Source organism: Chiloscyllium punctatum, chromosome 20 (genome assembly GCF_047496795.1).
Source record: "Chiloscyllium punctatum isolate Juve2018m chromosome 20, sChiPun1.3, whole genome shotgun sequence".
Taxonomy (NCBI): domain Eukaryota; kingdom Metazoa; phylum Chordata; class Chondrichthyes; order Orectolobiformes; family Hemiscylliidae; genus Chiloscyllium; species Chiloscyllium punctatum.
The window spans coordinates 31,455,102-31,468,290 of record NC_092758.1 but is presented as its reverse complement, the minus strand read 5'-3'; the positions used below and the strand labels follow the sequence as shown (position 1 = coordinate 31,468,290).

General features: G+C 37.3%; 1 protein-coding gene across 6 annotated transcripts in view; it reads right to left on the bottom strand.

Annotated features, from left to right (window-relative positions):
• Positions 1 to 4,330: 4,330 nt before the first annotated feature.
• The window catches only part of LOC140492005 (long-chain-fatty-acid--CoA ligase 6-like), a 170,563-nt gene continuing 161,704 nt past the window's right edge, over positions 4,331 to 13,189 (bottom strand). For all 6 annotated transcript variants that reach the window (XM_072590591.1, XM_072590590.1, XM_072590592.1 and 3 more), the window contains one exon: positions 4,331 to 9,465. In XM_072590591.1, coding sequence (XP_072446692.1) covers positions 9,325 to 9,465 — 141 coding nt within the window. In that variant the 3' untranslated portion in view covers positions 4,331 to 9,324. The remainder of the gene's footprint in view (positions 9,466 to 13,189) is intronic.

The following is a 13,189-nucleotide window of genomic DNA, read 5'->3' as shown; positions in this document are numbered from 1 at the left end:
GAGATAGATAGATTCTTGAGTATCAGGGGAATCAAGGGTTATGAGGAGAATGGAGTTGAGAAACATATCAGCCATGATTGAGTAATGGAGCAAATTTGATGGGCTGTATGGCCTAATTTCTGCACCTATACCTTTTGTGAAGTTACATTCTTTGGAGTGAAAACCAGAAAGGAAGAGTATTGTTTAAATCGTTATATATTGGGAATTGTGAATGCATAAAAGGAGTCCGGTTGTCTTTGTACACAGTCACTGAAAATGGCCCGGCAAGTACAGCAAGCAATGAGCAATGAATAAGGCAAATGGTATACTGGCATTCATTGCACAAGGATATGACTTCAGAAAAAGGGATATTTTACTGTAGTTACACAGGATCTCGGTGAGTGTACATCTGGAGTGTTGTGTGCAGTTTTGTTCTTCCCATATACAAGGATATACCTGCCATACAGCGAGTGCAGCAGACTCTCTCTAGGCTGACACCAGGGATGACAGGACTATACTATGACAAGAGATGAATTCGATTGAGACTGTAATCACCAGAGTTTAGAAGAAAGCGAAGGGATTTAATTTCAATTTCTAACAGGGCTGGATAGACTAGATGCGAGGAGGAGTTTAGTTGGGGAACTTAGGACCAGGGGATATGGTCTCAGGATATAGGGTAGAAGGCATATGGTCTCAGCATATAGAGTAGACCATTTAGCACTGAGATGAAGAAAGATTTTTTTTACTTGATGAGTAGTAAACCTGTAGAATTCTTTACCGCAGAAGGATGTAGAGGCCAATTCACGAAATATATTCGAGGGATAGATGATTGTTACATTTGAAAACCATTAAGGAATATGGGAAGCAAACAGGAATATTGCATTGACATAGATGATCAGTCACAATCATACTGAATGGCAAAGCAGGCTTAAAGGGCCAAATGGCCTACTCCTGCTTCTAGTTTCTATATTGTTATTAATCTTTTGGTTTGTCAACTCTATTTCAGGAACAACTCCATCACCAGAATCCCATTTTTCTTCCTGGATAGCACAGTGGCTAGTACTGCTACCTGACTGCACCAGGTTTCCTGGTCCGCTTCCACCTTTGGGTAACTCTATGCAGTTTGCCCGTTATCTGCGTGAGTTTTCTCTGGGTGGTCTGGTTTCTTCCCACAGTCCAAAGGTGTTAGGTGCACTGGCTATGCTAAATAGCCTTGCAGTGCCCAAAGATGTACAGGTTAGGTGGATTAGCCAAGGTAAATGTGGGGTTATGAGAATAGGGTAGGGTTCTGGGTGGGATGTTCTTCAGAGGGTTGGTGCAAACTTGATGGACCGAATGGTCTCTTTCTTCTCTGCAACGATTTTAGGAAATTTCATTTAAAAGGCATCTGGATTGGTATATGATTAGGAAGGGTTTGGAGGGATATGGGCTAGATGCTGGCAGGTGGGACTAGATTGGGTTGGGATATCTGGTCGGCATGGACGAGTTGGACTGAAGGGTCTGTTTCCATGCTTAAATCTCTATGATTCTATGACAGGTTGTCAGTTATCATCACTCCAAGGCTCTCCATCCACTCAACCTCAGTTCCATTGATGTAGATGGGGTTGTTTTCTCCTCTTTTCTTTCTGAAGTCAATAATCAGTTCTTTAGTTTTGCCAATGTTTGAGAGACAGGTTATTCTCATTGCACCATCACCAAGCCCTCTATCTCTATTCTGTATTTTGAATAATCATTGTTAGATATCTGTCCTACTATGGTGGTGTCATCAGCACACTTGAAGCTGGCATTCATTTGGAATTTTGTAACACAGTTATGAGTCTGAGGACACATCGTCAGGTGCTCTAGTGTTGAATGTTATTGTGGAGGCGGTGCAGTTACCTGTCTTCACTGATTGCGATCTGTGGGTCAGAAAGTTGAGGATCCAGTTGCAGAGGGCGGAGCCGAGACCAAGGTCATGGAGTTTTGAGATCAGGCTGGAGGAAATAATGGTCTCGAAGGCGGAGCTGTAGTCAATGACCAGGAGTCTGATGTAGGGGCCTTTTTGTCCAGATGTTTCAGGGATCACTGCAGGGCTATGGCATCCACTATGGACCCGTTACATCGATAGATAAATTGTAGAGGATCAAGGCAGGCTGGATACTGGAGTTAATGTGGGCCATAACCAGCGTCTCTAAGCACTTCATGGTTATTAAGGTCATCATGAAGGCACTTTGCATGTGCTTTCTTCGGTACAGGTTTGATGGTGGTCTTGTAACAAGTGGGAACTTCAGCTTGTAGGAGGTAACACAGGGGAGGTTGCAGGTGAGATTTACAAGAGTATTGCCAAGAGAGTTCGAGTTATGAAGAGAGATTGGATGGACTGGCATTGTTTTCCTTGGAGCAAATGAGATGGGGTGGGGAGGGGGTGGACATAATTGAGATGTATAAAATTGAAGGGCATAGACAGGGCAGATATGATGAAACCTTTTCCCTTGGTGGAGCAACCAATGGCCAGGATGCATTGATTTAAGATAAGGGGCATAAGGTTCAGAAGGGATGTGAGGAAAATATTTTTCACCCAGAGATGGTGCGAATCTGGAACTCACTGCCTGCAAGGGTGGTAGGTGCGGAAATCCTTATAGCATTTAAGTACTTACATGTAAATTTAAAATGTCAAGACATATGTGACTGTAGGCTAAATGCTGAAAAATGGGATTAGAATTGTTGGGTGGTTGTTTTGCTCTGCCTTTTTCAGCACTGTAAACCTTTATGACCAAGTCATTTCTATTCTCTGTTTCCTGTTTGCCAAACAGTTCTCTATCCATGATAATCTGTTACCCTAACGCTACAAAACCGTACTAAATGTTACTCTGTATAACACTTACCAAATGCCTTTGGACATCCATATAAGCCAGATCCACAATTTCCTCTTTATCCATGTTTCTTGTTACATCAAAGAAGTCAGAAATTAATCAAACATGATTTCTCTTTCACAAAAGCAAACTTATTCTGCTTGATGACACAGCTTCCTTTAATAGGAAAAACTTCAAACGTTATGACAGCTATTAGGCTAACAGACTTCTAATTTCATGCTCTCCATCTCCTTTTTTTCTTGAATAGAGGAGTTAATAAACCAGATTAACAACTTGCTGTGAGCCAGAGGTCACAGAGTTACATAGCTTTGAAACAGGCCCTTTGGTCCACCACTGTCAACTAACAAACTCCAATATACTAATCCTATTTAGCTAGAGAGTCATACAGCATAACTTCCCTCCCCCAGTTCTGTTCTTGCCTTCTACAATCACAAGAGGTTTGCACATTACTCTGTACTGGAAAAGATAGATTGCACACTTCACATATTCCTGCCCTGATGCATTCCACTAAATCTAGTCCTAGTACTTGATGCTCCTCGAAGGAGTATTCATAATGCTGTTCAACAAATCTATTTTTAGCTTGTAAATCCTCCCAAACTCCATATTGTTCTCCAAAAGGAGCAAAGAAAGTGGCAATATCCAAAAATAAATTTGATTTATACATTTAGACACAAAGAAACAAAATCAGCTTTGACTGTCATAGTGCAAGTACCTAGGAGCACAATAAACATTTCAAGACACCACAGAAAAAAAAAATCACCTTGTAATCCCAGACCCACTTGCAAAATTATATCAAACTCTAACCATTCTACTTTGTATAATATCAACAAGTCATAAATCAAGAATCTTTTAAATCTTACAAAAAGATAAAAGGTAACAGCAATTCCCTGTTTTTTTAAGCCTTTAAATATCCTAGGCAGCTAGTAAAAATTACTAGGAGTGAAACAGATGTCATTTAGATAACTTGCCTGAAATGATAATTTGGCTTGGGCCTTTTTCCAGATAATTACTCCATAAGGATTACTTAAAGAGTAATCTTATGGGAACATGATGTCGAGATACTGGCGTTGGATTGGAGTGGACAAACCAGAAGTCACACAATGCCAGGTTATAGTCCAACAAGTTTATTTGAGATCACAAGCTTTTGGAGCACTGATGCTTCGTTCTTCACCTGCTGAAGGAGCAGTTCTCAAAAAGCTTGTGATTTCAAATAAACTGGTTGGACTATAACTTGGTGTTCTGTGACTTGTGATTTTATGGGGACGTGCTGATTAGCTACCAAATGTTGCAAGTGTTCCACAAACCAGATTCCTCCTGAACAAAACCACTGAAGGTCACCTGCTAAAAACAAACATACAAATCCATTCACTAAATCAAACTGTAAAACTTGAAGCCTTAAACGAATGCAAGTTATGAATATATTTCCCTTTCATACTGTTAAAACTTAAAAATATGAAATATTGTCAAAGATCAACAAACGCATTTTATAGTTGCCAGTTTTATGTATCTTCATCCAGGCCATAAAATTTATTCTCATAGATTACTGTCCACATTTTTAACCAAATAAGGATTAAGAATTTTTGAGTTCTTGTATTTTTGCATTTTACACTCAAATGATATACATCCACATAAATTCATCTCTGTAATTATAATATTTGGTAATATTTATAGTTTATTTACACAAATTTCTATGTTTATTGCCTTCACTATTTACAGGCCAATTAATGCAAAATAGTTTTAAATAGTTAAACAGTGAAGTAAATATTTTAATCTATTAACTGTATTTTTGAAATATTCTTTGCAATATAACTAAATTACAGAAATATACAGAATGTAAATAAGTTGGTTACATTGCTGTCATGCCAAAATGCTTTCCTTTCATTCTCTGCAGTCAGAAGAATCAATACAATAGTCTGTACAATATTACTTGTGCTTTGTCTGATCTCTTTTAAAGCTGCAATATATTTGAAAATAAAAGCAGTGCTGTTCTAATTTCAGACATTAACCAAAATACTTAAGAATTACAAATCTCACCCTTAGCTAAAGGAACATAACCCTTATGAAAGGTTGGGAGAAAAGTCACGCTGTTTTTCATTGTGGTGTCATCATACACAGGGGGTACATCTCAAAATTTTGTTATCACATTGCAAGATCAAAAATATCTACAAAATAGCCATTAACAAAGAGTGTTCTCCTGAAAAAAATAATAATGTCCATGAAAATACTTTTAAATGTTGTAACTTTATTTGGGATGCATTGTAGATCTTGGAGGATCAGAGCTATAAAATGTTTTGTATTTTGTTCAGTTTGCATTTAATTTGAAATCTTGAAGCAATGTAACCCAATCGCAGAATTCAGAATATATTCAACTGGATTGTTCTAAATGAAGAGTTTATGCATATCATTAATTTTTTTCAAATCAAATCTCTTCTTCACCACAGGAACAGATATTTATAAATAAAAAAGACAAAACTTTTGTTCATTACTGTCACTAAGAATAATAAAAATAAAATGTTTGTGCTCCAAATTGATTTTATACAGGATTGTTATATCGGAACATTAGATGGAATCATTCATCCCTTTGATCCAACTCGAGTTATAGAGACGAAAATGCAATATACTCAATCAACTGTACTGCCCAAAATCCACCCCAAGATATTGTTTCAAGCAGCACTTTGCTTTTGGTAAATTGTGTTGTCATCAAGGGGGTAAATCAGTGTTGACAAATTGAATATCTTTTTTCTATAACTGACTCAGAGTGGTTTTACTAAACTAATAAATATATCCCTCGGTTTTGAGAAGTACTGAAGTTTCACATTTTAATTCACCCTCATGGTTAAAACAATAAATTCAGGCTGTGGCTTTCCTAGGAATTCTATGAATGTGCTGTGAATATGGCAGCCATTGTTGAATTTGCACAGATGGAAGAGTCATCAATTTTGCATGCTTACTAAACATCATCTGTACAGCATCTTCTGTTTGGTCTCTGTGACACGAGTCCAAAAAAACTTCTGAATATGTTGGTTAACGGCAACTTTATTCAAGACAAAAGTCTATCCCAGTTTGGGCAGAGCGCTAGAATATTGCATAATTATGGGCTGACTCATACAGGTAGGAAAACAGGTAGATATCCTCTTAAATTAGAGCATATGCGACTGTAACCATACGAAACATACAAAAGATCTGTCTGCTGCCACTGCAACTTTAACAGCGATGGTGGAGACATCAAACATTGCTCACCTACCGTGATAACTTAATTGAGATGTTTAAGTATGCAATTAATCTCCAATTAAGAGTTTCATCATTGCTCTTAATTAACAGGCTGTTGGCCAATTAAAAGAAGTGCCACTTTCTTGACCAATGTGCCAACAGCAGACCCCACCTGAGATTTATTTCCTTCCATCCACTCTAACTGAAAGCACTATGCAACATTTAAACTCCTCCAATCCCTCTCTGCCTGACCCCAGTAAGATCGCAGAACTGCCTACATGTCTGGATCGGTCACTGAATGTCACTTCCATGGCTTGCCTGCAGTATCGGCACTGACACTGCCAGTGGGCTGAGCCGGTCTTCACTTGGATGCCAGCTCTATAAGCAGGACTTTGAACTGGAGATGAACAAAGCATTTCCACAATAAATAACGTGGGGCAAGTCAGCTAAATAGAGGTGGACTCACTCCCAACATTCATACTGAAGTGCCAGTAGCTCACCTTCAATGTATTATCCAGCCCCATGTTTAACCTCCATGTTGGCACAGATATACACTCACATATGAGGCAATTACTCCAGTTGACATCTGCAGATGTCTATTTGAAATATTGGTAATTATTAATTAAAATGGTCAAAGTCAGAATTTAGTTTCTGAATGAACTGAGCTCACCTTAGAACTGAAATCTCCTCATTGCATAGGCATGATTGTTAAGTATGACTGTATGTGTTTTTGTGAGCTCAGTTAATTACATCTTATGATCAACAATACAAATATATATTTTTAAGTGTGTGACCAATGTACAGAGACTCATGTTGACTTGCATTATGTTAGTTTGTAGTAGGGTTAATCAAGTAAAGAGTTATTCCCATTCTTTATATGGCTGCAAGAAATGGATCTGCATACAAATACTTGATGGAAAATAAATGTTAAAATACACATTCTGTGAAAAAGAAATTGAGAAAAAGAGAAGAATATCCAGATATTCAATCAATAGGTTATGGTAACTGAACAATGCCATGGCATACTATTCAAAACTGCACAAGTATGAAATGTTCCTTTGGTGTGTTACCAATAATGCAATGTAATGACACAGATACAAATATTGTATATCTTTGTAGGTTAAGTAGATACAAGAACATTTTTACCACTTCCATATTTTTCTGTGTTGCGATTTGTTGGAAGGGAAAAAATGTGGCTGAAATGGAAAGAGCTTTCTGGAAACAGCTGACTCTTTCATCCACTCAGCCAGAAGTGATATTGATATATCAGAAAAGAGAGCAAATTAGAGGGTAAAAGATGCGACCAAAAACATTCAAAAAATTTGGGTGGACTTCAAAAGGTATATAAAATGAATTTTTTATATAATTATCTAAACCTTGATCAGCTGTCTTACAAGTCCCTTTAATATTTTCAACAGTTTATAAATGTTTATATTTTGTAAGATCTTTGATTACCTCGTTCCCTAAGAAACTGTCAATCCCATTTCTAACCTGAAATCCATAATTTTATTGTTTTTGAGTCATATAGCACGGAAAGATCCTTCGGTCCAACTCGTCTTTGCCGATCAGACATCCCAATATGACTTAGTTCCATTTGCCAGCAATTGGCCCATATCCCTCTAAGCCTTCCTATTCATATACCTATGCAGATGTTTTTTAAATGTTGAAATTGTACCCACCACCACCACTTCCTCTGGCAGCTCATTCCATACATGCTCAGCCCTCTGCGTTAAAAAGTTATCCTTCAGGTCCTTTCAAATCTTTCCCCTTTCAACTTAAATCTACGCCCTCTAATTTTGGACTCACCCACCATGCCCCTCATGTTTTGATAGAGATAATCCACAATTGACTAATTATTTTAGCTTAATATTATATTTATTCTTCAATTTAAAATGAAACTAGGGTGAGATTTTTCCATTTCAACCCTAAAAATGTGCAAGATGACTAGTGATTTAGAATAGTTTCAAGTATCACAGTTTTGTATTTTCAACAAACAAGTCTAGCAACAAAACAAACTGTAATGTGTAATGTTTAACTTAAATCAGTGATAGCACTCACCTCAGAGTCAAGATTGTTGCTTCAACTCTTACTCCAGTATTTGAAGTAAAATCAAGACTGACACCCTATCTTCCAGCAAATAAAGGTGACAGAAAGGCTCCCAAGGCAATCTCCATTTCTCTCAAATCAATGCTACCAAACAGATCAATGGCTATTTATCAAATTAGTTGCTGAGTATCTCCAGTGACAAAAACAGTGTCAATACTGCAAAAATAGTTACCTGGCTATAAAACGCTTTGGGATAGTCTGAGGCATGAAAGATTAATGCAAGAGTTTTTTAAACATCTCATCTTTTCACTAATTTCATATTTATTTGTCCATAATTTTCTCAGTCATCTTCAAATATATTGATGTGAAAGTTGACAGCCTGATGGTACATGAAATATAAGCCCAGTTCTTGCTTTCAATTTATACCTCCTTCGGCACTATAGACAACAGAAAACATTCCCATTTTCCCCATAAAATAATATTGATCATGACAGGCAGGTGAAGATGATGATAGAAATAGGTTCCTGGCTACAATAATAAACTAAGTTCCAATGACAAATCCTCGAGCCAAATTATGTGAATTTCCCTTATGTTGCATTCAATCGTCATAAACATTTAATTACCTCCAAAGTTTCTGAAGACTTCTATTGCTTAATTCTCAAATACATGGTTTTCACAAAATTTATTCTATCATATTCAGTAAATTAAGATACTTTTGGTTTTGATGCAAAATGCTAATGCAGATCTGAGAAGTTAATGCTTGTCATTAGGAAAAATAAGTTTACAAAAATCTGCTTCATAAGTCAATGAATGCTTCCAGGTTATTGAATGAATTGTTCAGATAACATATTAACAGATTTATGTACATATTTATATCTACAAAATATTAAAGGATGACATTTAGAAGTGCTTAACCCTTAACCTAACTACTTTATTTTTCATTATTACAAAATATGTACATTTCAATTTTAAGCTATTAGTCATCCTCCTATAAACAAAGCAAATAATACTGAACATATAAAATTCTCTCTAGCATACTGCAGCTTTAAAAAAGGGCAAATCTTTATTATACAGAGATCTTAAAGTTAGGCAAGGCATCTTCCAATTGACAGAAAAAAAAAATTAGTAAGTTTCTGAATATAGTCAAGAAATATATTTTATATTTATATGTCATGATTACTTCAAACAGCCAGTACATGAACAGGGGTGTTCTTCACAAACCATCTTGCAAATATTTTCATATAGAAGTATTAGAATAAAGCTCTTCAATTTGTTTCCGGAAGTAATTCCGCATTTCTGACCTCTTAGCTTTAAGTGTTGGAGTCAGCAGACCATTTTGGACAGAGAACATTTCATAGTGGAGATGGATGGCTTTTACCTATAAAATCAAGAAATCACAATGTTCATACAGATATTTATTCAGGTGGTTACTCCTTACTTTTCAAGTTTCCTTTTACCCCCTTGAAGGCACCCAAATTTGCTCCGAGCTTGAGGGGTTTGGAAGACCTGCTATAGAATCTCCACCTAGCTATTGCAACTCCATTTATTTTTCCTTTCTGGCTATCTGACTCTCTATTTTTTTCTTCTCACCCAGGATAAGAAATACATTTCCACCACTGTCAACATAGCTAGGAGAATACACGTTTCAGGATGGGAAGAACGAACTTCAGGAAATCACAACTTCTGATCCAGACATTGTGTCCTCTAAAATTTCATATACAGCACAGAACTAGACCATTTGACCCTTCCAATTAATACTACATTCATGCTCAGTGTACATCGTGTTACGTTCCCCCCCACCTAACTCTATCACAATAACTAGCTAATCTCTTCATCTTCATTTGCTAATATTTCCAATGAAGGAGGACATCCTTTCTGGACTATACAAAAAGCCTTCAGAGGAACATTCCAGACATTGAAACTTCATCTTAAGGAGGCCTATATTATGTTCCTATGACCCTGGTTGACACGTTGGTGGCATTGTAGCTTTGCATTTGTCTAAAGGATTAAATAATGGTGTCTCAGCCATGTTTGGAGGGCGTAGCTCTTTTCTTATAGCAGTCATTCCAGGGCCTGAGGACCTTGGAAAAAGGGAGAAGTACTTGTATTCTTTGTTACGCATGAGTCATGACAGCTCCCTAGATATCTGACATGGACCTGCAAAGTTTAGCATGAACAGTTACATATAAGTTGAAAACTGACAGATTGTTTTTTTTTCTATTGATAAACTCTGTAGGCTGTTGATGGGGTGGTCTCAAAGAAACATGGGTAAAATAAATAGTCCTCTGCATTTAGGGGAAACTATAATGGTGGCGAATCTCACTGCCCAAGCTGATTGACTCTCCATGTCACAGCTACAGACTGCAAGTCCACAGGAGTGAGACACCTGGAGGCTTCCCAAGGAAGTCACATGCTAGGAATGTCAGCCTCCTGGTTCTTGGTGGGCAAGAGGATTGTAGTACAGTTGACTTTTGATCTGAAATGGCAAGGTTCCAACTGTATTTCAGTCCAAGTGACTTGCAGGTTCCTTGTGATGTATGTATCTCCTTCCATTCTGTACTTGCAACAGAGAAACAGTGAATACTTAAGGTGTTAGATCAGTGCCAATCAAATGGGCTACTTTGTCCTGAATGGTGTCTAGATTCTTGAGTGATGTTAACACTGCATCCAATCCAGGAAAATCAAGATTATTCCATCACACTCCTGATCTGTACCTTATAGATGGTGGTCAATCTGAGGTGTTAGGAAGTGAAGTACTGTACATGTAACAGAATTCCAAGCCTCTATCCTGCTCTTGTAGCCGCAGTATTTAATAAGCTGTGCCAGTTCAGATTTTATCTCCCTACCCTGGAAGTTGGTGGGGTTTCAGCAATAGTAAGTGTCAGTGGAAAATTGTTGAATTTTCTTGGAGACATTTATTGCTTAGCACCTGTGTGATGCAAATGTTACTTCTCACTACCAGCTCAATCCTGAATACTGTCCAGGTTTTTCCACATTTGGACATGTATTGCTTTAGTTTCTGACTAGTTGCAAATGTTGTTGTGCAATGTTCAATCAGCAAACAACCTCATTTCTCTTCTTATGAAGAGAAAATTATTGATAAAGCAGCTAAGACAGCTGGGCTGAGGACACTGCCCAAGGAAATCTTGAAAGTGTCATGTGGGTAAGATGGTCCAACACCACAGCCATCATCCTTTTGTGCTTGATATGTCTCCAAGCAATGGAGATTTCACATTATCACCAACTCTAGTTTTGCAAGCGCTCCTTAATGTCATACTTGATCAAATACTGCCTTGATGTCAACGGTAATCACCCTTAATTATCTGGAAGTTCAACATTCCTGTTCATGTTTGGACCAAGACTGTAATGAGGCCAGGAGCTGAGTAGGTTTGGCAGATCCCACATTGAACTTCAGTGGGCAGGTTATTCCTTTGCAAGTGTCCTTTGATAGAATTGTAGACAACACTTTCCATCACCTTACAATGATAACAAGTGGACTGACGGGATGATAGTTGTTTGTGTGGCTTTTAACGTGCTTTTCGTGGACAGGACTTCTCTGGGCAATTATTTTCCACACTGCTGCCTAGATGCCAAAATTACAACATTTAGACTAGGGGCACAACTAAGTCTGCAGCACAAGTCTTTAGTACTATTGCCAGAATGCAGCCAAGGCCCACAACTGTCAATATCCAGTACCTTCAATCATTTCTCTGCATCATGACGCACGAATCAAATTGGCTGAAGTTGGCATCAATGATACTGGAGATCTCAGCAAGAGGCTCAAATAGATTATCCACTTAACCCTCTGGCTTTATTGCATTCAATAGCTATTTTTAAAAAGTGAAAGTTCTGTAGCTGACTCAAATTAATTTGTCTCTATTTACAGAGCGCTGCATTCTTGTTAGATAGTTATAGAAGAAACTTGGCAGACTTTTAGATTACTTAATGTTTGAACCGTGCTTGTAAAAACTTGCTTGTTAAACAGATAAAGACTTTACAAAACAGATAAAGGCTTTATAAAACAGTTACAACATTAACATTTAAATAATTTTTGTTAAAATAATGAAGCAACTTAACTCTTGCAGTGCATCTAACTGACAATGACCAATCAAAAGCCTAGCATAGCAACATAAACCTTAAAGATGTTTTCTCTTATTTCTTAATGTTGAACTCACATATGGACTACTGTCCCTATGACGTGTGCTAAAAAGATTATGCCTTGACATTCACTTATAATTATCTATTTATCTCATGTGTTGAGACCGGAATTGTTATGCACAAATGTTAGGACCTAAATTTCAAGGACAGTAGAATTATGGAAGCATTTACTGTTATTTAGATTTTTAACCAATCTCATAAAATTATACAAATTCATATGATAGAAACAGTTTTTAAAAATAGATTAATGAACTTTAACTTAAGCAGTCAAACAGTCTCTAACTTTGCTGTCACTTTTCTTGACTTTTTGTTTTAGTTGTCATTTCCTTGTATCGAGACTAGAGGGTTGAGTAGCTCAGTTGGCTTGAGAGCTGATTTGTGATGTGGAGTGATGTCAACAGTTGAGTTTAATTTCTACATTAGCCAAGGTTACCATGACGGATTCTTCTCAACTCCTCCTCTTGCCTGAGGCACTGACTCAATCTTCTACCTCCAAACAGTGCACTGAGATTAGTGTTCTACTTACTGTAACACAATCTATTTTAAGTTAAAATAAATTCTAGTAGAAATTTACATGAATCAACAAAATATTATGATGTCAAAATTACTTGTGCATTTAGTTGTTCTGATAATTCTGCTCCTTTAACAAGATTATGGTGTCCTTGGTTTTTGTCTCAGGAAGTCGTAAAAGACACAGACTCTGGAAAATCTGGGTTTGAAAGGTTATAGGGCCAATTTGATTATAGCTAACAGATACTGCCCTTGGAAAAAGGCTTTCAAGTTAAAAAAATACACTTGTACAATGAAAGGGGAATGGTCAGTTCTCCCAGCTCAGCTTTTCTCTGGTTTGACTTGGTTTTTTGGCAGTCTGGCTATTCACTGAAAGCAGTCAGGCAGTTGTAAAAACTGCTGGACCCAAAGAAGCAAGTCCAGGCTGATCCTCT